The 23,989-nt window shown below is 33.2% G+C and overlaps 2 protein-coding genes across 2 annotated transcripts; one reads left to right on the plus strand and one right to left on the minus strand.

The window, feature by feature from the left end:
- The first annotated feature begins 771 nt into the window (after window positions 1-771).
- On the plus strand, window positions 772-14,261 carry LOC149903191 (nose resistant to fluoxetine protein 6-like). The gene is made up of 13 exons (XM_090108372.1): window positions 772-895; window positions 1,682-1,958; window positions 2,579-2,761; window positions 3,344-3,423; window positions 3,830-4,023; window positions 4,685-4,799; window positions 6,426-6,640; window positions 7,274-7,464; window positions 8,392-8,527; window positions 12,524-12,710; window positions 13,431-13,573; window positions 13,843-13,945; window positions 14,191-14,261. The coding sequence occupies exons 1-13, from the start codon at window positions 772-774 to the stop codon at window positions 14,259-14,261; spliced, it is 2,019 nt and encodes a 672-aa protein (XP_089964498.1).
- Window positions 14,262-15,264: 1,003 nt separating this feature from the next.
- LOC149903192 (nose resistant to fluoxetine protein 6-like) lies at window positions 15,265-22,342 on the minus strand. The gene is made up of 13 exons (XM_090109130.1): window positions 22,219-22,342; window positions 21,537-21,825; window positions 21,067-21,255; window positions 20,549-20,628; window positions 20,188-20,381; window positions 19,880-19,994; window positions 18,921-19,135; window positions 18,274-18,464; window positions 17,891-18,026; window positions 17,260-17,446; window positions 16,676-16,818; window positions 15,668-15,770; window positions 15,265-15,353 (listed from the first exon to the last, which is right to left on the minus strand). The coding sequence occupies exons 1-13, from the start codon at window positions 22,340-22,342 to the stop codon at window positions 15,265-15,267; spliced, it is 2,055 nt and encodes a 684-aa protein (XP_089965256.1).
- Window positions 22,343-23,989: the final 1,647 nt, after the last annotated feature.

The raw sequence follows: 23,989 nt of genomic DNA on the forward strand, positions 1-23,989 counted from the left end.
TATCTGTGCCAAATTTCATTAAAATCGGTCCAGTAGTTTATGCATGAAAACCATGCATACATACATACATAAAAACCTATCCTCTTTATAATATTAGTATAGATATATTTAAAAGACATAGAGCCATTAAATTTTAAACACAAGAAGCGAGTTGTGCAAATTCTTTGCATGCTCAGTCTTGAATAGACAAAGGTGCAAAGTTCCTGTATAAAATTAACTCCTTATTCTAACGTGGTTTCTTAACGAGCGGTACGAAATAACAACTAAAGTTTTAACAAGCTTTTAACCCAATCCTATACATTTTACAGCTAAGTGTCTCCCTAACTGAGTTGCCCAACTTTGGTAATTGCCTGCGAAAATTAATACTGAAAATAATTTATCTATTACGTTTTTATTCGCGGGAAGTTTAACTGTTAATGTGTTAAACGTCGTTTGAAACACTTCGTACAAAATATGGACTAACTGCAGTTTAAAACATATTAAAACCATGGTAAAGATAAGTCTTATTATAAAACATGTTATAGCGTTAAACCATAGACAAGGTCATTTGATAATGACAATTAGTTTAAACCTCTGTACTAAAGCTAAGCCATGATTTATAGTCTGGTTTTAAACCAGGTCTATTTAAGTAAATGCAATAAGATGGTCTTAAGATAATCGGGTCATTTTAAACAGTTAAACCTTCGTTAAACGGTACAGTTTAACAAAACGTATCATTTTTACAATTGTTTCAGATCAATATTCTATACCTACTTTCTGAATGAATGAAAAATGATAAGCTATAAGAAGAATTTTAAGAAGGCATTTGACTCTGCATTATATGAACGAGTTTTGGACCCAGCGGAGTGTCAAAAACAATTGACGACATTGTCAAATAGTACTTGGGCTATACCTTGTAAGTATACCTATAATGGGCCCTCTTCACGATCGAGAGCGTTGGCCCAACAACTTATCGTCGATGTTTGCCGCCATAACATCGATTATGAATAAATATATACAATGACAGCCGATTACCTACTGATATTTAGGCTTTCTACACTATTGTGATTATCTCATCGTGTTGGTCGCCAATCGCTGCCGTTTGTGAAGAGAGCCCATCGCAAAATTTTGAATAGGTATTTGTAAAAGCCAACCGCAGAGTTTCTTCCTTGCCTTTTTCTGTGGAAACTTCAAGAACTCTAATAAATAGTATACGATTGGTAAAAAGCAATTCATAGTTTCTTGTTGCTTCTTCTCTGTAGAAACTAATGGTTCCCTGCTTTGTAATATGGCTTTTCAATCGCCACTCTAAAACTAGACTACTTAAATAAATATTTGACTTTGAACTTGAAGTGACGCTTTTGAAATCAATTAAATCCCTATCAGTGGACCTAATTTTTAAGCTATTGCATAGCTTCTATCACGGGCCTCGAATCCAGAAATTCTGTAACGAAAAAACCTCACGCTCCCCACTCCGACGGACACGGAGGTGTGGCTTGAAGGCATGCTATGCAATAGCTTTACCGCGGCAGTCCCCGAGTGCCACACGTCTTTTTTTTTAATAGAAGGAGTATTTCCAGAGAAAGAAATGTATATTTAACATGTATAATTTATGTAATTATTTTTATTTAAGTATTATATTATAGATACTTTAATTAGTATCAATATTGCTATTTATAAAGTGAGAATATTTCATTTTTAGTTTTGGATGCTTCTGCTAAACTTCCGAGCGGTATCTTAACCTTGAACCTTCACGAATACGGCGACTACTTCGAGTGCCTTGCAATAGACCACACCATTGACGATGTTCACCTCCAAGGAAAGTACTGTATGGTCGGCGTGCCCTTTGTCCAAAATAACCTTATGGAAACCATGCCTTCTAAGTCAATGATTACCAAGTTTCCAATGCCTGGTACCAAGATGATAAACAATTTGGTTCTTCAGTTCGCTAATATGGCTCAAGATGCTAAAGTGAATAAGTGAGTGTGTTTTAATAAATTTCAGGAAAATTAGGAATACCTAGATTTCCGCCCGCGGCTTCGCCCGCGTTTGAAAAGGAAAACCCGCATAGTTCCCGTTCCCGTGGGATTTCCGGGATAAAAACTATCCTATGTGTTAATCCAAGTTACCCTCTATATGTGTGCTAAATTTCATTGTAATCGGTTCAGTAGTTTTTACGTGAAAGAGTAACAAACATCCATACATCCATACATCCATACATCCATACATTAGGAATTAGGAATAGGAATAATTGTAGACTCTGATTTATCACTTACATGTTTTAAAACATGTTACCGCATAGTATAACAAAATTCGGCGTCATAGCGCGGCATCAGCATAGCGATTTAACACGCGCTAAAAACGCATTCTATCTCACAAAGCCAAAATTATGTAAAGCCATAAATATGAAGAGGATCCATCCTCTTCACAATCGAGAGCGTTGGCCCAACAAATGATCGTCGATGTTTGCCGCCATTACGGCGATTACAAAATTTAAAATGATGGCCAATTTAGGCCATTATCCTGATTGTCTCTACTCGCCCAACGCTGCCCATTATGAAGAGGGACCAATAAATGTATCTATTTACAATATTTTCAGTACATTAGCCAGATATCCAAATGCGAGGCTCAACCTTGGTGTCTGTTTGCCCCGACCGTGCACCGCTCAGGATGTGTTCAACTTTATAAACACAACATTACCTTTACCAGATCTGTCGTTTAAAGAGGGCTACTGTCGCCTGCCTAATGACAAGCCGTATGTGACCGCGGATTATGTTGCTGCGTGAGTTAACTAAAAAATAAAAAATAACACAAAATTTGTTAAATAAAACATGAAAAACAAAACAAAGTTTATTTGTAAGAGTTATGATCATATTTATAAAGATAATAATATGTAGTTTTTACTTGTATCCACATCGGATTTTTATGCTTTGTATTAAATGTGAATCATATACATTTTTAGATTCACATTTAATACGAATGTTTGTATAATTATGTTTCAAGTGAATCTATCTTTCTATGTAGTACGTATTTTTAAGTTAATGAAATTCAATCGACTTCAAATCAATTTATTTAAAACTCGCTTTTGCTTACATTTTGTAACTAAACATTTAAGCTGCTTATTGGTTTAGAAGGTTAAAATGAAAATATGTATAAGTTTTATTGTATTTAGAAAATATGTATAATTCATAGTTAGATACAATTTCTCTTCACTAAATCAAAATAAGTCTTACAAAGGACATATTATTATGCAAAAGGCAGACCGCCTAAATCGGTTTATGTCACATAACATTATGCATAAGAAATAACTTTTAAAATATGTATTGGATAAAATATACTAAAGTTATTTAAAATTATTTTACAGGGGCGTCTTTGGAACTCTATTCCTTCTAACTATTTTGAGCACATGCTACGATTTGTATCAAGTGTTTGTTCGAAAAAGAAGTAAGTTTGTTCATAGTTTCCCCTCTACATTAAGTACCTAATTAAAAAAATTGTAAATAATGTAGGTTAAGATTAATTTTGTCACAAAAACAACTGTTCAATCTACAATTGTTTTGATTTTGTTCATTGTCCATTCTAAATTATTGACTAAGTAATACCTTAAAAAATAAAAATATATTCATGAATAGCTTCTCACTTTTGAAAGAATTTCAATAATCATTGAATTCGTTTTTGAGTTTAGACCAACATTATAGTGTTAAAATAATAAAAGCGAATTTTCGATATCTGGCACGGAGGTGTGGCTTGAAGGCATGCTATGCAATAGCTTTACCGCGGCAGTCCCCGAGTGCCACACGTCTTTTTTTTGTTATTTTTCTGAAATTATTAATAAATCAACTTATTTCAGTGAAAACAAACAGCTTGCTCAGCAGTTTCTCAATATACAGTAACACGAGGAGCCTTCTGAACTTTAGAAGTGATAATACCACATTACATTGCGTGGATGGCATTCGAGCTCTATCCATGTTATGGGTGATATGTGGACATACATACATCGTTGGATTCTTCCCGACTATACACAATGGAATAGATACTATACGGGTATGGATTTGTTTTAAATTGTTTGGATATAAGGAATTACAAGAATCGTTGAGAGTAAAATTTAAAGGTCGCGTCATGACGCCTCCACGATGTGACGTATTACCATGGTAATACCGTCACGTCGTGGATTAAGGCGACGATTTTGATATCTTTGAATCTTGCTAAGGAAGTTTCTCTTCTGACACGTGTGCTCGGCAAACACGCCCTTTTTGACGTGACAACGTCTTATAATTCGATACGGCCAGCTGCACGCACGAAAAAACATGACTCATGCGGCGTTACCTCGCTCTGAGGCGTTCCATGAGGCTTGAAGTGCAAGCGAGAGCGCGGAACGAGCGACAAAGAAGCACAATCGGACGTTGTCACGTTCAACTATCGTCAGTAAACCGACTTTACAGACAGAAGAGACAACCCATTTTTTTTAGATATAAGGTACAAGAATAGTTTCTTTACAATAGTTTTGTATTTGTATTATTCCAAAATCTTTATAGGTTGATTGTTTATTATAGTTTGATATAAAAATAATCATTACGTGAGATTTTATTACCATTATTAGTTTCAAAATCTCATTCACTATAAATATTATTAGCACATAATTATTATTCTAGACGTATTTCGTATACGACTTTTGTTCATTTGTTATAAGCGTATATATTTTCAGTGGTCAACAAAACCCATAAGCTCATGGATACACGCAGCCCCGATGATGGTGGACACATACTTTCTTCTTTCTGGAATCTTCTGTATTTATGGAAAGCCAGTTGATTATACAACCAGTGAGTATGCATATTATACTATTTAATTCAGCTAGAACCCGCTTCCTATTGGTTGCGAGTGTAATTAAAAATATCCTTAACTCCGCGGACAACTGTCCGCGACGGCATGTTGATGTTTACGTTTTGTCTCCATAAGGACCAACGTTGTACTTCAAGGAATGTTATAAAAAAAGAATTAACGAAATCTGTTCAGCTGTTCTCGAGATTTGCCTTTAGCAATTTTAGCGGTTCATGCGGTCTGTAGCTTGTAATTATTAAGCACATAATATTTTTTAACTTACTTAAGTGTACAATATTTTTAAAACATTATCTCATAGAAATACGTTTAATTGATCACTTTATAGACTACTAGAGGTCCGGCCCGGCTTCGCCCGTGGTACATATTTCGCAATAAAAGGTAGCCTATGTCCTTTCTCGGGTATCAAAATATCTCCATACCAAATTTCATGCAAATTGGTTCAGTAGTTTAGGCGTGATTGAGTAAAAGACAGACAGACAGAGTTACTTTCGCATTTATAATATTAAGTATGGATAGGGTCAATACCACAGTCAATACTATATTAAATGTTATTTTATTACTTTTACAAACGTACGTGTTAATTGTGCACGAGAACAAATTAAATAAGAAATGATAAAGCAGTTATAAATGATAACATCTAGAACCAAGACACTTTACACCCTAATTCTATTGAGATAAGGACCTTCTTGTACAGTTTCAAAGCCTTAGACGCAATATTGTGTAATATTTCACACAAGATAACGTCAAATGTGAATAACGTTATTTTGACCAGTACGAAGGCCCCAAGGGTACCTACTCTCACAGATTTATGCTAAGTTATATTCAACGCAACGTCTTGTAACTGAGAGTAAGAGCAAATCTGGAATATGAAGCATTATAATAAGTTTTATGTTATGACTAAGGTTATGATCGAGTTCAATTTAGTTTTCTGCGACATTAGTATTGGCTCTGAATTGAGCAATATTTCTTTTTTATTCATAACTAGCTTTCCGCCCGCGGCTTCGCCCGCGTTTTCAAAGAAAAACCTGTTCCCGTAGGATTTCCGGGATAAAACCTATCCTATGTCCTTTCTCGGGTATCAAAATATCTCTATACCAAATTTCATGCAAATTGGTTCAGTAGTTAAGACGTGATTGAGTAACAGACAGACAGACAGAGTTACTTTCGCATTTATAATATTAGTGTGGATTATTGCATTTTATTTATGAAGCATGATTATTGGTGGAGCAAATTTTAATATCTATAGGTTATATTTTACTCTTAATGTCAATAAAAATTTATCAATCTTGCATTTGATTCCAAATTATATTAATAATAATTATACAAGCAATCTTTGATATCACCAACAATAACACAATTTTTAAGAAACATTCTATACCCCCAGTTATTAAGCTATTGCATAACTTCTATCGCGGGCCTTGAGCGCGGGGACCGAATCGGGAAATTCCGTAACGAAAAAACCTCACGCTCCCCACTCCGACGGACTCGGAGGTGTGGCTTGAAGGCATGCTATGCAATAGCTTTACCGCGGCAGTCCCCGAGTGCCACACGTCTTTTTTTTCATCATCTCTGTTATTACAACCTCAAAATCGACGTAATTATTTCAGAAAAGTTCATCAGAAGCCTTCCTAAGTTCTACGTGTACCGCTACCTACGATTATTTCCCCTGCTCGCCACGATAGTCCTGCTCCAAGCATCAGTCATGAACTGGGTAGCTGATGGTCCCAACTTTTTGGGGATGGCCCACGCAACCCAGCAATGCAGAGAGAATTGGTGGGCCACGCTCTTGCATGTGCAGAACCATTTGAAAATGACAAGAAACGTAAGTAAATAAAACATTTTTAATGAATAAAAAAAAAACACTAGGCAAGATTTTGCCGTTAATAGCCGTAATTCTCATTTATATTTTAATGCTGTAAAACTAAATATCAAACGTAAGTAAAAAATTCAACTACAGAGAAATTTCGTTCAAGTTCAAGTTTCTAGAGCAAAGTAAGAAAGGTATGAAATAGTAGGAAAAGCATGAAAAGCCCAGGCTCAAATACCGCTACGTATCCTATTTTGAATTATTTTTCTTTCTTAAAACACTTCTTCTAATAGTAAATTGACTATTATTATTGCTTTTTATGTCATTATTGTCCTACAAAATAATAATGGCCAGATTATTATTTTGTAGGATAATAATCATTCCCTAAAAATTCTTACAATTTCTTTACTTATTTCGTTATATTCTTACTAGCTTTCCGCCCGCAGCTTCGCTCGTTTTGTCTAAAACCTAATAAATTGTATAGAAAAACCTTCCTCTTCAAACACTATCTATTAAAAAACCGCATCAAAATCCGTTGCGTAGTTTTAAAGATTTAAGCATACAAAGAGACAGCGAAAGCGAATTTATTTTATAATACGTAGTAATTATTTATTATTATGATTATCTTCGTTATTTTTTTCTTTCCAGTGTCTCATCCATTCCTGGTACGTTGCAGTGGACACTCAGCTTCACTTTCTGAGTCCATTTGTTATAGTATTTCTATTTGGTTCCGGCTGGATATCCTGGGCTGTAATGACGTCAGCTTTGCTTGGTTCTGTTATAACATCCGTCGTGTATAGCTTTACCTATAAATTCCCAGCAGCGATGATAAACGTTTGGTATGTGATTCAGAATTATTAATATAGAAAATTGGTAATCTTAATAATTTCTGAGCGATCACATGAGCAAGACTCTCACTCATTTAAATATGTTTTTGGATAGCATTTACGGCATTTATGTTTAATGAAAAACATTAATCGAATATATGGTGGCTGAAGAAGATTATCAATTATGATTTTACTCGATATAATTTTATATCGCATTTTATAAAGCTTCAACGCGCTAAGTCACGTAACAGTGCATTTATATCAAACGAGCTAGATCAAGAGTATTTATTTTGTGATCATTAAGTGTAAACGAAAACTCGTATTCAGTGTTGTTCAGTATAAGAATATTTCATAGAAACTTTTCGAACCTTAGTGCGTTCGACAACGAAAGAATTCTCTACTTACACTTAAATAATTTGACAGTGGGGTTAGAATGAGCATTCGCTCGTTTGATGTAAATGTACCGCTTTATGTTATTGCTCTGCCCCCCTAGTCAAGTGGCTTTCTGTTAGCGTAGCGTTCAATAGAATAGACTAGAGATAAACTACGATAACATGGCGCGCCCCTCCAAAATTCAAAACGTTTGAAAGTATTTGTGAAATTCATAATAAATAATATAATAATATAATATAATAATAAAAATTAATAATTTAATTTTTAAATATTTGTATTTCACTACACACATTGAAACAGTAATTTGGAGGGGCGCGCCATGTTATCGTAGTTTATCTCTACGAATGTATGAGATTGAAGTAAGCTGTAGATACGTTTATCTACAGCTTACGTCAATCTCATACATTCGTAGTCTATTCTATTGAACGCCACGCTAACAGAAAGCCACTTGACTAGGGGGGCAGCTTACACTTACCTTTACATCTCAACTTAATATCAAGATATCGTTCTCTCAAGAGCTAATTCATCGACCTTTATACTATTTAGGTACTCACAAACTCATCATGATTATTATGGAAAATATTATGCGCATACTCCTGTTCGAGCGGCGCCGTTTATTATTGGCATTATGATTGGACAAATCCTGAGAATATATAGAGGGAGGAATATACGAATTCATAAGGTAAGTTACTACTTACACCTTAACGGGAGGTCATCGACATGGTCTGTTTATGACTTATTTAGTGAAAATGTTCTTATAACTGTTTTATTTCTGTATTCATAATTAACATTCTTTAGGCAAATTAGATAGATATATTTTGCACGCCTCATAAGCGAAGCGTTGAGGTGGGTACTACTGTCACTTCGCGCAAAACATCTGATTTTTCAAACTTAAAATGTCTTTATGTATCATACATTGCACTTGTAAGATAATACATACACACACATATTAAGAAAAAACACTATTTTTAACGTTCGTGATATTTTTGATGTCATTTTTGTTATTTAAACTAGTTAAAAAACAGTTTAAAAAAGTTCTGTCTTGGACGTCCGTGTGTCTGTATGTGCGGATCCTTTTTCTTGTTAACACGATAGCGACCGAAATACTTTACTAATCGAGTCTTTTTTTTTCTCTTACGCTTGAGTATGCTCAGGAATAGAACCCTTTCATTTTTCAGGGTCTGATTCGATGTGGTTTAATTGTTATTAAATAAACAAAAATAATAATTAATAAATATTTATTAAAAAAAAATTATGAGGCGTGCACTTTTGGATTTTCCAAATTATTTTATATTATTATCATTTACGAAAAACAGAAAAAAACTTATAACAAAATTATTAGAAACAAATCCCCAACTGGCAACCCAAACCGAGGGGGTGGTTATAAAAATGAGTTGAACAGCGGATTTGCCTTTTTGCATTTGGCTTTCGGACGTAACGGTCATTTTGGTTGTGTTCAGTCGTGTTAATTATTATTTTTAATCGATTATTATTTTATTATTGATGAAGGTAGACATATAAAATCATTTTGTAAGGAATAAAACCTTTCTAGGTTGAATTTAAAATCCCTAAGAAAATATTAATTGCAATGTAATCTTGGGTTTTTCTAAAAAATAATATTATTGCCCCAAATATTTTAACTACAGCAATTTTGATAAAATAAATCCCGCATGTTAAAATATTCAACAAAATGCCCCTTAAATGTATAGCACCCTGGTACATTGTTTTGAATTTCAGAACGCTATGTAAACAATATTTCACAGTAGGCCACATAATCCCTTCCCACTTCTACTGCCCTGGTACATTGTTTTGGGTTACGGGGCAGTTTGTAAACAACGGGCGTGGCTTGTGCAACTATCTCTTTCCTATAAATCTATTGTTAAATATTTCGTAATGTCCTTATTTGAAAGTGTGCAATATGAAAATATAATTCACAAAAAATATGAAAAAAATAAATAAAAAAGGGCACTGTCCATAAATTTTACATGAAAACGTAGGTAAATAAAAAGACAGGAAACAGGTTATCTTCTAAAAAAAATGATCTCGATTCCCACAACATTATGATATTGTTGTACATGAATCTTTTTCCATTTGAACTATGATAAAAGCATTTTCGTTTTCAAAATGTATCTGAATAACGATTGTTGCACCATAACTATAGTACGAAAATAGTAAGTAAGTAGGTATATGAAAAAGTAAGTGTTGTTGTTAACATCCTTTGAAAGTCTTACCAATTTTTAATCATAAGAGAAGACACGCGTTTACGCTATTGCGATACAACTACATAGACACAATATAATTGAGTCTGGATTGCACACAGCCAAGAGAGGGGAGGTTTTCAGCACTTTGCAGTCTCCCTGTAATGCATGTTCGCCTGGTACTTGATGTTTTGATTTAGAGTGCAACTAGGAAACCACCCTGAAGCTCTCGTGAAATTAATATAAAACATATTTGTCATAAAAGTTACAAAGTGGTTACTGTTTAAATTATATTGTTTCAACGAATATAATACCTATGCGTCAAAATTTTAATTGATCTCCTCAGTATTCATCTCATTAGTATTTCCAATTTTTTATTTAGATTCGCCAATATTGTTCAAATTATTTTAGTTGAATCGTATTTTAAATACCGTTCTTTGAAGTCAGTAAAAAATTATAAATATTTTATTTATTGATAAATAGATTTTAAAACAGAAATATTAATTTAAGTTCTTGTTCTTTATGTAAATTAACAAATAAAAATCGCCTCTTATATAATGTAACATTGTAATTAATCAAAAAATCTTCATAAAACCACAATAAAACTTACTATTGGCATAAACAAATGCATTGGTTATGCCAATAGCGTAGCGTGGCGGCAAAGGCTACAATCTCCTTGCAAAGTATTCCCGCCTAGTATCCGATGTTTTGATTTAAACAGGACTATGATATCCACCTTGCTTTTCCTATCGTATTAAGTTCGTGTTTCCGTAGTTCCAGTAAATTTACCAGTCTAATGACGAAATAAAAGAAATGATAAAATAACATTTTTTCTGAAATATTATTATCCTTGTTGAATAAATTAATATTTTTGGTTTTATGGCATTGAAATGCTTTATAAATATAAATTTATAAAGAATAGATTATAAATTTATATTATTATCCTTATTAATATAAATTATTATCTTTAATTAATTCTAAACCATCTTGATAACGACAAACAAAAGCGCGTATAATATGTAATATGCATGTGTAGGTATGTCAAATACATGGTGGTTGTGTGTAAAATATAGGGTGTCCCAACAAGAACGCAAGATTTAAATTTGGCGCCATTCGAAGTGTCATCGTTTGACATTTCAAAAAATTTTTTTTTTTAGTATGAATGTTTGTCTAGGTTAGTAAAAATAAAACGCTAAACGAAGGATCAACGCATTCTCATTGTAAAATTTGTGTTATACCAAAATGGTGAAAGTTTTGCGGCTACAGTACGCAAAATGCGATCAAGGAAATTGCGATCAGTAAGAGATTAATGGAAAAATTTGCTGAAACTGGGTCTGCTAGTGATGTAAAGACAACAACGCGCCTTCGACCAGGTCGATCAACCGAAAATATCGCAGCTGTACGTGATGATGTCGCTCAAACTCCATCCATCTCAATTCAACACCGAGCTCAAAAAATTGGTGTTTCCGAATCCTCTATAAGGCGAATTTTGACGAAAGATATGCATCTTGTATGCAGGAGGGGATGTGGTTTCAACAAGACGGCGCCACATGTCATACAGCCAGAGAAACAATACAATTGCTGCATCAGTCATTTCCCAGTCGTGTTATTTCACGCTTTGGGGACCATAATTGGCCACCTAGATAATGCGCTTTAGGGGTTTTTTTGAAATCGATGGTTTATGCGACTAAGCCGACGACGACTCAAGCCTTAAACGACGAAATTGGATGCTGCATTAATGAAATACCGCAGCATTTATGTAAAACGGTCATTGAAAATTTCATTAAAAGATCGCGTATGTGCCAGCAAAGCCGCGGCGGCCATCTGCCTGATATGTTGTTCCATACATAACCTCATCTTGTCTACTTTACGATATAATATAGTTTTCACGATTTTTTTTAAATATCTGCGTTTTATGTCAACTTAAATCTTGCGTTCTTGTTGGGACACCGTATATATATTTTTTGATGATGACTAGACAAACATTCATACAATTTACTGGTAATAAACAGGGACATCAGAAGCAAGGTCGGAATCATAGTTTCAGTTTAACTCAAAACATCGGGTACCAGGCGGGTATACTTTGCCAGGAGCGTAAAACTTACCTTCGCTCCGATAATAAACAATCTATTGAGATAAAGTAATTGTTAATAATTTTTACATGAGCTTGCGAATTTTAAATAAATACCTCATTGCGCAAGAAGGTTTTACAATCTCCTTGCAAAGTATTCCAGCCTGGTACCCGATGTTTTGATTTAAACTGCAACTAATGTACTTTCCTTGCTTTTCCGTATTTTTTTAAATCCAGTAAGTACATTAATATGATCAGACAAAATAAAAATAAACTAACGAATTAAGATATAAAATTTGAAAACGTCAATAATTTTCCACCTATGTAGAAAATATTCGGCTTCAATAGCTGTTAGATATTCCCATACTATCTATTCATTATTTTCCATAAAACATCAAAATAATTTCAGTTATACGTCGTCATCGGTTGGATAATGTCCTTAGGAACCATTCTGTTTTGCATCATTGCGATATTCAAGACTGTGAAGATGACGTATGAGTTCAACTACTTTGATATTACGTTGAATGCTTTTATGAGACCTCTGTGGGGTCTAGCTGTGGCCTGGCTTGTTTTTGCGTGCGTCCATGGGTATGGAGGTAAGAAATTATTCTTATATACTAAAATAAAAGTAATTTTTTGCAAGGGCATGATCTCTACATACTCTAGCTCAACACATTCTACCTCTTTAAAAAATAGAAGAATTATTAAAGTGAAACTTCTCTAAGCGCGTTTAGAGTAATATTTCAAGTTTGCGTCATGGCAATACCGACACGTCATGGAGTAAGGTGATGATTTTTTTATCTTTGAATCTTGCTAAAGAAGTTTCACTTCTGACACGAGTGCTCGGCACACAGGCTCTTTTTTTTATTTATTTCTCTACAATACGCGACATTGCTTTTTTTGTATTTGTATTTTATAATTTCCATATCATTAAATTATCATTATATTCGATCTTTTTGAAGTGAAGACTTCTTTAGCGGCGTTGGGTATAAAATCTTAAACTCGCGTCAGGACACGTGGCCTGATCGAAAAAACGTAAGACGGATTTTTTTTTCTTTTAGCCCTTATATTCCATGCGTAAGACGGATACCATTCCAAAATATCAAACATGCTGAACGTTAATAATCAAGTTTTCACTTCTGCCGGCACTCCCGGAGTGCAACCCGTCTTTTTTTTTAATTGTAGCATTTTCCGGCAATAAAATATTTTAGTTTACTATATTTTTATATGTATTAATTTAATCTGTAATAATATCTAATTATTGTTTGTTTGAAGTGTTTGTATTAGTTACTAAAAATACAATAATATCATTTTAGGTCCTTTAAATTGGTTTCTATCTTTACCAATGTGGAAGTTTCCATCAAGAGTGTCATACGCAGCTTACTTGGTGCATTTGGAGGTGATGATATTAAAGGTAACGAGCGCACAGAAGACAAGATATTTCACTGATTTGGAGACGGTAAGTTATTTATTTTTTTTATTTTACACTAATATCCATTTAACACTTGTGTAACACCAATGGGTCCTGGGTTCGATTCCCGGTGGAGATGAAGAAAAGAAAATGTCTCGGTCTGGTAGGACACAGAAGGCTGATCACCTACTTGTCCCTAAAGAAAATCGATCAGTGAAACTGATGTATAATGCATCTGCACCTTACCCTACTAGGGAACATATTGGGACTTCACTTTCATTTCATACTTATTATAATAAAGGAGATGTTTATTTCAGATGTTCCGGTGTACATCAGACGTGGCTATTTCTATAACGCTGGCCTTCATTTTGTGTGTACTTGTGGATGCTCCAGCCAATAGATTGATGAGAATCGCTTTTGGTACAGTATAATTTAACATTATTATTTAAAGATAAAATAAATTTATATTTTGTTAAACTTCGCAAAACCATTTTGAGACCCCTGTATGGACCAAATTGCTCATCAAATGTAGACCTTAGTGTGTGTCACTTTTAATTACTTAATCAAAGAAATTATTTTATTTTGTTAATAACTGATATTTTTAATGTATTCCCTTTACTTTCAAAAGACTATCTGCTTATTTAATATTATTTATCCCTTTTCAGCTGACAAGAGTTCACAGGATTCATCAGAAGATTCTACTATTGATTGCAATGAACGTAAAACAAAATTATAACGAACCTTGTTCTTTTTATTATTTATTTATCTGTTAGAGAAGATAAGTATTATGAAATCAATCAACAGTTGTATCGCTTGAGTATCGTTACTTGTATGAAAACTGTCGCTTATTGCAACGTGTAGTTTCGTGGTACCAGGCAATTACCTATTTTTAACAGCCGTAAAGGTAATAGCTTCACATGTAGGTTTGTTATTTTGTATGTTTGTATGTAAGTGATTTCTTTAGACTTGATTTTAACCCACTTTAAACGAGTAGATATAATTCAAGCTTTGTACACTTATCAAGGATTGGTGAAAATACAATGTTTACAAGAATTTATCGACTTCAACAGTGTTTTTAAGCTATTGCATAGCTTCTATCGCGGGCCTTGAGCGCAGGGACCGAATCGAGAAATTCCGTAACGAAAAAACCTCACGCTCCCCACTCCGACGGGCTCGGAGGTGTGGCTTGAAGCCATGCTATGCAATAGCTTTACCGCGGCAGTCCCCGAGTGCCACACGTCCTTTTTTAATATATTTATTTATTAAGTAAAAATCTGTAAGGTAGTTATTACTATTGTAATATTAATCCAGTTTATAGGCAGAAATATAGAAAAAAATTTTATGTTCTAACATCTGGTTTTACTTTTTTTAATCAACTCTTAAGAACAGCTCATAGTTAATTGTAATTAATATTTATTATTGTAAAGAACGTCTGAAATAAAAGGTTATTTCTAAATTTTTGTTTCATTTAGAGATTCCTTTTTATTTTAATCGCAAAATAATTAAGTATTGTGAGTTAAATTGTAATAGTTGAATTATGTTTATGTGCAGGTGCCTTAAAATTAGTTTTTAAAACAAAAATGTATGAGGTATTAAGAAAAACAAAATAATATGTTTAAGTACTATATGAATGATTTATTTCATTTATTAAATTAATGCATTACCATATAAGTAACATTAAGAAGTCGCAAATAAAATCAATAGAAAAATTAAGCAACTATTATAATGAATAAATATTATTAATGAAAATGTCTGCATTTATTTTCACTGCTGAAATCTTCTTCTATAGCCGCGGTTTTCTGTTGATTCTCTATGGGTCGCTTTTGCACTGAAAAAATATTTCTAAATTAATTTTTGTCAATAGTAAAATAATTATATTATTATGTAAATAATAAACTTATGCTTCAGAAATATACTGGCAAATCACGTAAATTGGACACAAATCGATACCAATTTTAATTTTACCTTGTGGGTCAAATTGCTTGATTTTTAAATGAGCCTTTGAAATTTAAATCAAAACTCGTCTAATTAATAGGTTTCTTAAAAATCTAATAATCTTAACAATAGTTTCTACATAACATAATATCTGTCTTCATCTTCTGGCTTATAAAAATGTGAATAATATTATTAATTTATACTCACTTAACAGAAGTTTAACCAAAGTGGATGCTGGAGCGTCAATAAGAACGCACATGATGAAACTTAAGAGTAAAGAAAGTAAAGTGATACCAGCTATTTCGTACATCTGTAAACAAATAACATTAAATCTTAATATTATGAGACTACAAATTCTAATCTAAAAACAAATGGTATTTACTACTCAATATAGAACTTAATACTCTTTCCCTCAATGTACTTTTAATTAAATAAATAAATATAAATTCCACATCTAAAAATAACCAATTATAATCTATACTAATATTATAAAGCTGAAGAGTTTGTTTGTTTGTTTGAACGCACTAATCTCGGGAACTACTGGTCCGATTTGAAAAATTCTTTCGGTGTTAGATAGCCCATTTATCGAGGAAGGTTATAGGCTATATTTCATCACGCTACGGGCAACAGGAGTGGAGCCACGGGGGTGAAACCGCGCGGAGCAGCTAGTAATGAATATAGCGCTAGGGTAATAGGGCATATACGTTTTTAGGATTCTGTACCCAAAGAGTAAAAACGGGACCACTATTAATGACATTTCGCTGTAAATTTGTTTATCAATTCACTTAAACTTAAATTTTCAGAGACAATGTATTTTGATTATCACTACAACAACAAATAAAAAAAATCGAGGTTAACAATTCATACATTGGATGGTAACCAATATTTTTTTACAGTTGCTCTTTAGAAATTAAAGACTTTTAAAATGGATTTTAAACGCGATTTATTCATTGTATTATTTTCCCGACGCTTCGAACACTTCACAGCGAGCTTGGTCACTCCAGTCTCAAAATCCGTTAAAAAACTCTTTAATTTCTAAATGTATAGGTAATACTCGCGTAAAATCAAACACTAGTTGCTCCTTAGCTTATTTGTACGGAACCTTATGGTCGCGAGTCCGACCCGCGCTTGATTTTTATTATTTTTAACCCCAATACCGAAAAAAAATTAAGTATCTACGACATATAAATTACCTGCTAAAAATTATTTACTCACCACATCCAAATCAGTGAAATACGGTAACTTTATCACAGAACTATTCAGGATCAGTAATATCTGTACATGCACCAAATATACCGCGTATGACAATCGTGCTGGTAACTTCCATAGCGGTAACGATAGGAACCAGTTTATTGGTCCTGAAATAAAAAATGAACTATTAATAGATATCTATGTCACTGTAAAATGTTAAGCAATGTTCGGTTAGGAAAAATAAGGCGTAGGTATACTACGGTTCACAATTTTTCGGCAGTTTGCTATCTCGCCCGTTACATTGAAATGTTAACGGTTTAAACAATACTAGCGGTCCGCCCCGGCTTCGCCCGTGGTACATATTTCGCAATAAAAGGTAGCCTAGATTCTGAATGGCCTAAAGATTATCTGTGCCAAATTTTATCAAAATCGGTTAAATAGTTTATGCGTGAAAACCATACATACAAACCTTTCCTCTTTATAATATTAGTATAGATATAAGTAGATATAAAAATTTAAAATTCTTTTTTATAATATTATGGGACTTACGATTGAACTTTTCAACATAAGTATTAAAATGAAGTTTATAAAATGATATAATTGCTTACCACCATAACCATGAGCACATGCCAATATCAGCCAACATAGTGAAGTAGCCCATAGTGCTCTCATTATAGAGTTCAGAATCGCATCGAACAAAGTGAATTCATATGGTATGCTGACTGTTTCATAGATACCGAAAACACAATATGCCATGCTAGCGAACGCTGTTATCCAAAAAACTATGACGTATTTCTAAAAAATTATTGATTAATAAATTCGAATAAGAGTTTCACGTAACTATATCCATGTTGTGGATTATTTTTTTCAATAATTTCAATAGGAAACTGGTAAACTTTACAGTACACACAACTATAAGTTTCTTAAAATTTTCAACCTATTGAACAACTAATTAAAAAATATAAATAGGATTAGACTAGGACTGCCAATAGAACCATACCTCCAACCCAAGATGAAAACTTGTTTAAAAGAAATAAACAATTTTTATTTTTATTTTTTTTAATAGAAATATGATTGCTTTATTTATTCGTCAGAATAATTAGTATACAAAAAATGAAAGTTATGTGAATCTACCAAGATTACAAATTTGAATAACAAGCATGAAGATGAAAATTATGAACAACAAAAATATTAATTAATTTTAACTCGCTGTTTGAAAATGAAGTCCTTTATACTTACCATAGATAATTTTATATTTTTTCCTCGATATTGCTTTAATAAATAACCAAATAATATACCAATTACAAACGGAGAGGCGCGAGTGGCTGTGTTAAAGTAAAAGTCGTGGAAGAAGTTCACGAATGAATCTGTATAGCTGTAAAATAAAATAATTTATTAATGTCTAGATATGTACATATGTGATTAAGGAAAATGGCTGTGTAGTTAATTACAAAATTCTAGATATAAATACAGTATATTCATATCAGATTACATTTATGTAATCCTTCATGGATTTAACAAAATATGAAGTTGAGAATTTCAAGACAACAACAGTAAATTTAAAATTTTATTAATTCTTAATCAAGACACATAATATTATATCAACTAAAAAATATACTCACAAAACATTCATGAGAGCAGAAGGGAACTCATATTTGACCACATAAACTACAACTATAATCAAAGATGCCAACCCCACTGTAGTTAAAGCAATCCAGGCGACCAACGACGAACCCAGAAGAAACACTATTACAAAAGGACTCAGCAAATAAAGCTGAGTGTCTACTGTTATGTACCAAGATTGGAAGATGCACTGCAAAAAGGAAAAAATAGATCAAAGCACACGTAGTTTTAAGATGCAATTTAATTAAAAATTTATTGGGACCATTTTCAAATGTTATTTCAATACATGAACCCTGAAGACTAAACATTTAAAAAGAGCCAAAACTAACCTACTAAAATCTATTTAAAAGTAAACTGCCTACTTATGAAATAAGTGTTATGTTTTGATCGTCATAGCCGATTGTCTGTGGGGGTGTGGTAACTTCTCCAGTGAGAGGTAGAAAAATTCCTTTCAGAGTTTCAATAACGTCCAATTTTAAAATTAAATAAATTTGGCAATACCAAGAATTAGAAGTAGTATTGGTAAATGGTAAAACTATTTTGTGACAGTTCATAAGTGCAAAATCAGTCTATTAATACCTTGGAAATTTTATAAAGATTCAAATGGTCAGAAAAGGTTAGATAACCAATAATATAGAAAACTCACGATTCCTAGTGGCCGGTAGTAATTCTGTATATGCAGCAAGGTGGACCACCAGCGTTGTCTACAGAATTCCGTAGCTATGCCCATTTTCTCCCATTCTGGACCGTCAGAGATCCAGGTCAAGATCGATAACTGGAGGAGGACCATTGTCGCCAAGATGGGGAACATTCGCAGGATCCGATACAGGTAGAATATGTGGATGTGCTTCAAGAATGGTACTTGATGGAAAGATGATTATTATATTAAGGAATTCCGATGATATCAGTTGATAGAATGGTGAATGATGAATGAGCAACGAGCATTATAAGCTTAATAATTATTAGAACCTATAGCTTAATAAATTATTAGTATACTTTACCACCAATGACCTATTATACTAGTAGACGCGGCATACGCCAACATCATTGCACTAAAAAACAGCGTAATTAATACATACCTACTTACTAACACATTATCACCAATACAGTTGTTCTCTCTTTCACTCTCACGCACGAGACATAATACATGTCTCACTCATGTACTTCGTAATAACAACTGCCGATTAAAATATAAAAAGAACGTCCAGCCACGACGCTGAATGGTGCGTGACTAAGTGAAACTCGGGCACTTACCTGAGTTTTTTCTTGCCAAAATAGAGAGCGGGTAACGTATCTAGATTTTTTATATATCATAGTTAACCACAATATTAGCTTGAAATATTTGCCATTAAATTGAATTTAGAAGGTAATGTAATCCATACTAATATTATAAATGCGAAAGTAACTCTGTCTGTCTGTCTGTTACTCAATCACGCCTTAACTTCTGAACCAATTTGCATGAAATTTGGTATATAGATATTTTGATACCCGAGAAAGGACATAGGATAGGTTTTATCCCGGAAATCCTGCTGGAACGGGTTTTTCTTTGAAAACGCGGGCGAAGTCGCGGGCGGAAAGCTAGTGTACAATATAAAGATTACTTACTTGCGGTAATGTTGTCTGGTATAACGAAAATGCATAATATTCCGCTGAGAGTAAAAAATGTATCAACAACGATAGGGCACGCAGATATCCATGTACTTGAGAAATATGATGTCCACTGAAAATAGAAGTTTTTAAACCTATTGTTATTACAGTGATTCCCTATTCGTCATGGATGATATAAATTATGTGAGAAATTATTTCAAACAAATTTGTTTGTTAGAATGTTCTAATAAGATACATAATATTATAACCACCAAGCGTAAAAATGTGTTCTTTCCTTATGTAAATTCTATTTATCTGTGACTTACCTGTATAACATCAGACATATTATGTACGGGCGTCATGAATGTAAATATATATGTATGTCCACATATAACCCACAACATAGATATCGCTCGAATCCCATCAATGCACTCCAAAGCATTCTTATGGGATTCGAAGTTCAACAAGCGCCTCGTATTGGTATAGATTGAGAAGCTAGTGAGTAATCTACTGACTTCTTCTGTAAGATATTATCATCTAATTTAATATTGATCATATTTTGGTATTGGTTTTTCAGTACATGATTTTGTATTTCAGCAATTAATTAATTAATTGAAAATATTTGGATACATAACAGGAAAGAGGTAAAGATACACTTAGATAATTGTTTAAAGTCGAAATACTTACTTTTCTTTCGAATGAATACTTGATACAAATCATAAGACGTACTCAGGAGAGTTAAAAGAAAAAGTATACCGAACACGCCACTGTAAATAAAATATTTATTTAAAATATCAATTACTTGTTGATTGAAGTTTAAGTTTTGCGCTATTTATATTCAACTACTGAGAGACTAATCATTTCGCTCATGCTTACTGGAGGTCTTGCTCCCAATGAAATAATAAATAAATTCAACAAGTAACGAGATAGAAATAGAAGAAGATAGTTATATCTTCTATTTCTATCTCGAGACTATAAAATATACCAATCTGACTAAAAAAATCTACTGATAAAATACATCAAAGCATTCGATTAGTAGTCGAGTAGATTAGTAAACGACATGTGACATCTGTCAACCCGCACTTGGACGAAATTGGTGAATTATGGCCATAACAAGCTCGTATACCTCTGCAGTGGGCACATTTTCGACTAATGATGATGATGATGAACTATCTTATGATTTATAATATGATTTCAGAACTTACAAAGCTATAAAGTCAGCAGTAACATAGGGTATGTCATTGGGAAGTCGACAGAAACCCTCGACATACGTCACCTTTGGGAGTGGGAGGGGGGAATTAATGAAGTTGTCCACCTGTTTAACCGTGCATACCCTTGGAATACATACGCCCAGCTTCGCAGATGGTGACAGATATGTATTACCTATAGATTCCCTGGAAGTAAATATAATTTATATTATAAGTAAGAAAGAAAGAAAAAAGGATGAGGATCATTCCAAAGATGAGGATTCTAATTCAGAGAAGTTGCCAGTATGTCTTTTCTGCAATTTTTATTAATAACTCAGGCTCCGGAATTACAGACACAATACAAAATCTATTGTGTCGTGGACCGATTGGACCGTTCGGGGCTCAATGGGTACTTTAAGACATGGTACGGGGCCAATTCTCAACAGTGTATTATATCGTTAAATATTATATTATTTATTATAACTTACTTTATCGCAGGCGAATTCTCCACATTAGCTAAAAGAGATTTGAAATAAATAATCAACTGATCAGGCAACAGTTCCATGAGATCGTTTGTTGAGAATTTCGGCAGCATGCTTTTATACATGTTAAATTTGCTCGATTTCTGTTCAAATGGTATATTAATCACACAGTATTTCCCCTGTATGTGCATGTCGCTAACAGACTGGTCTATATCAAGGCACTCGTAGTAATCCCCATAGTCAAAAGCATTTAGGGATAGTAGTCCACTTGGGATTTTTGCGCTTGCGTCTAGAACTGCAACAAGTGGGTATTTCAATAATTTTGTTCATTTTACATCTAGGTATTTATGGTACATTATCTATTTTGTTGTCCAAATGTATCTTCATATTATTTTATTGGAAGAAATGAAGTTTTTGAACTGGTTACTTAATAGTATCCCGGATTTAGCAAATGGACAGTGTTAAACATTATATTGCTGTAAGTTGCTTAGTGTTAGTATTTCCCAATAAGAGGGGATTTGGGTAGGGCGTTTACGTTATTTTTAAGAAACTACTGATTTCTAAGAATAACAGGAATAAATAAGAGTAAAAAAAATCTCGTACGTATTCTGAAATTGAATGTAGAATTTTGGAATATAGACATACGCAAAACTTCTAAAATTAATCCTCTCCATTACCAATTACTTACATTGCAAAACCAAAGAGCTGTTTGACAAATAATTCAATTGCTTATGACACTCTTTAGGATCCAGCACGCTTTCATACAGCTCCGTATCAAACACATTTTGAGGGTTTATTTTTACGACATCCATCTTTCTAGGTGTTAGGACATAATCTGTAAAAGATAGATTACGTAGGTTATGTAGTTTTTTTAGTTTTATATTTACTAATATATTATTACAAATCGAAAGTAACTTTTTTGGTCCGTAACATCTTCACGGCTAAGCCACTTAACCGATTGGGATGAAATTTGGTACAGATATACTTGAGACGTTAGGAGAGACATAGGATAGAAACTGGAACAATGTGTGTTACAACAGGGGAAAGCTAGTAAGATATATACTATAAACTTTACATAGAAGAATAGCAAAGCTTGTGTATTCTCAAAAATAATTGTAGGATAAAAAAAGTCGGGTTGCAGTCCGGGAGTGCCGGCGGAAGAGAAAACTTGATTATTAACGTTGAGCATGTTTGATATCTATCCGTCTTACGCTTTTTCGATCAGGTCACGTGTCCTGACGCGAGTTTAAGATTTTATACCCATTACAGAAAAAGTGCTCAACGCCGCTAAAGAAGTTTTCACTTCAATTATATCGGATTTATTCAGAAACAATATTATTATATTAAAATAAATAAGTTATTACCTGCGTGCCCTTCGAATATAATATTAGAAATGCAGAATAATTATAAAAATAATTAATACGATTTTTATGATCCTCTTAAGTATCACTACATAGTATAAAACAAAGTCACTTTCTCTGTTTCTATTTCCCTATGTCCCTTTGTATGCTTAAATCTTTTAAACTACGCAACGGATTTTGATGCGGTTTTTTTAATAGATAGAGTGATTCAAGAGGAAGGTTTTAGTATATAATTTATTAGGTTTTAGACGAAGCGGGTGAAGTCGCGGGCGCTAGTATTTTATAAAGCACTAGCTGACCCGTTAGACGTTGTCATGTCTTCGCGTAAATTTAAACCCGTGAAAAATGACCGTTAAGTTTTCGCATTTTATTAATTTTAGGATGAATTTTTTTGGGTTTTTCTTTCCTAAGATGTCCTGCTGACAATAACGAACACATCAAAATAAGAATTATCGAAATCGGTCCAGCCGTTTACACCGGTGCCCTGACCAAGGGAAATAGGCATTCATTTTTATAGTATATAAAGATTTGAAAAACTAAAATATCAAATTCAACTAATATGAATATTTCTATCTCTCAAAGAACGGCTTCAGATCAAAATTAAAAGCGTTCATTCCTATTTCTTAATAATTACATTTTTCCCACGTAGACACGAGCAAACCCGTAGGCTGAAATATAATGCAACAAAACTGTTAATTTATATATTTGTCACGTTTTATTTATAGAGTCGTGAATCGTAAAACGGTAATAATTATTTTTATAATTATTCGCCATTTTTTATGTAAAATTCGAAGGGCACGCAGGTTATTAATTAATTTTTAATATAATATTGCTTCTGAATAATTAATCTGATATAATTGTGTAGGATAATTACTTTTGTGGAATCACACGATTTGCTCTTCTATATTATGCAAGTCAAAGGAAAACGCTTTTGCTGCTGTGTTTATCCTTGTATGTCCTTCCTCACGTCTCAAGCTACATCTGTACCAAATTTCATCCCAATTGGTTCAGTGGCTTAGAAGAGAAGAGAAGAGAAGACGTACAGACAAAGTTACTTTTGAATTCATAATTTAAGTAAGGACAATACTAAAAAATCTA

This window comes from Colias eurytheme, chromosome 13 (assembly GCF_061535395.1).
Source record: "Colias eurytheme isolate Ceu_HAF_F1 chromosome 13, ilColEury1 Martin Lab GWU primary, whole genome shotgun sequence".
In the NCBI taxonomy this organism is placed as follows: domain Eukaryota; kingdom Metazoa; phylum Arthropoda; class Insecta; order Lepidoptera; family Pieridae; genus Colias; species Colias eurytheme.

Excerpts from the sequence above, each read along its gene's own strand:
- LOC149903192 (XM_090109130.1), bottom strand. The coding sequence starts at position 22,342 with ATGGATGTCGTAAAAATAAACCCTCAAAATGTGTTTGATACGGAGCTG. Across the intron at positions 19,136-19,879 it reads ACCAGACAACATTACCGCAA|TACCATTCTTGAAGCACATC; the intron begins GTAAGTAATCTT and ends CTTTCCATCAAG. Across the intron at positions 15,771-16,675 it reads ATTTCACTGATTTGGATGTG|ATGTACGAAATAGCTGGTAT; the intron begins GTGAGTAAATAA and ends ATTTGTTTACAG.
- LOC149903191 (XM_090108372.1), top strand. The coding sequence starts at position 772 with ATGATAAGCTATAAGAAGAATTTTAAGAAGGCATTTGACTCTGCATTA. Across the intron at positions 4,800-6,425 it reads GCCAGTTGATTATACAACCA|AAAAGTTCATCAGAAGCCTT; the intron begins GTGAGTATGCAT and ends TAATTATTTCAG. Across the intron at positions 6,641-7,273 it reads ATTTGAAAATGACAAGAAAC|TGTCTCATCCATTCCTGGTA; the intron begins GTAAGTAAATAA and ends TTTTCTTTCCAG.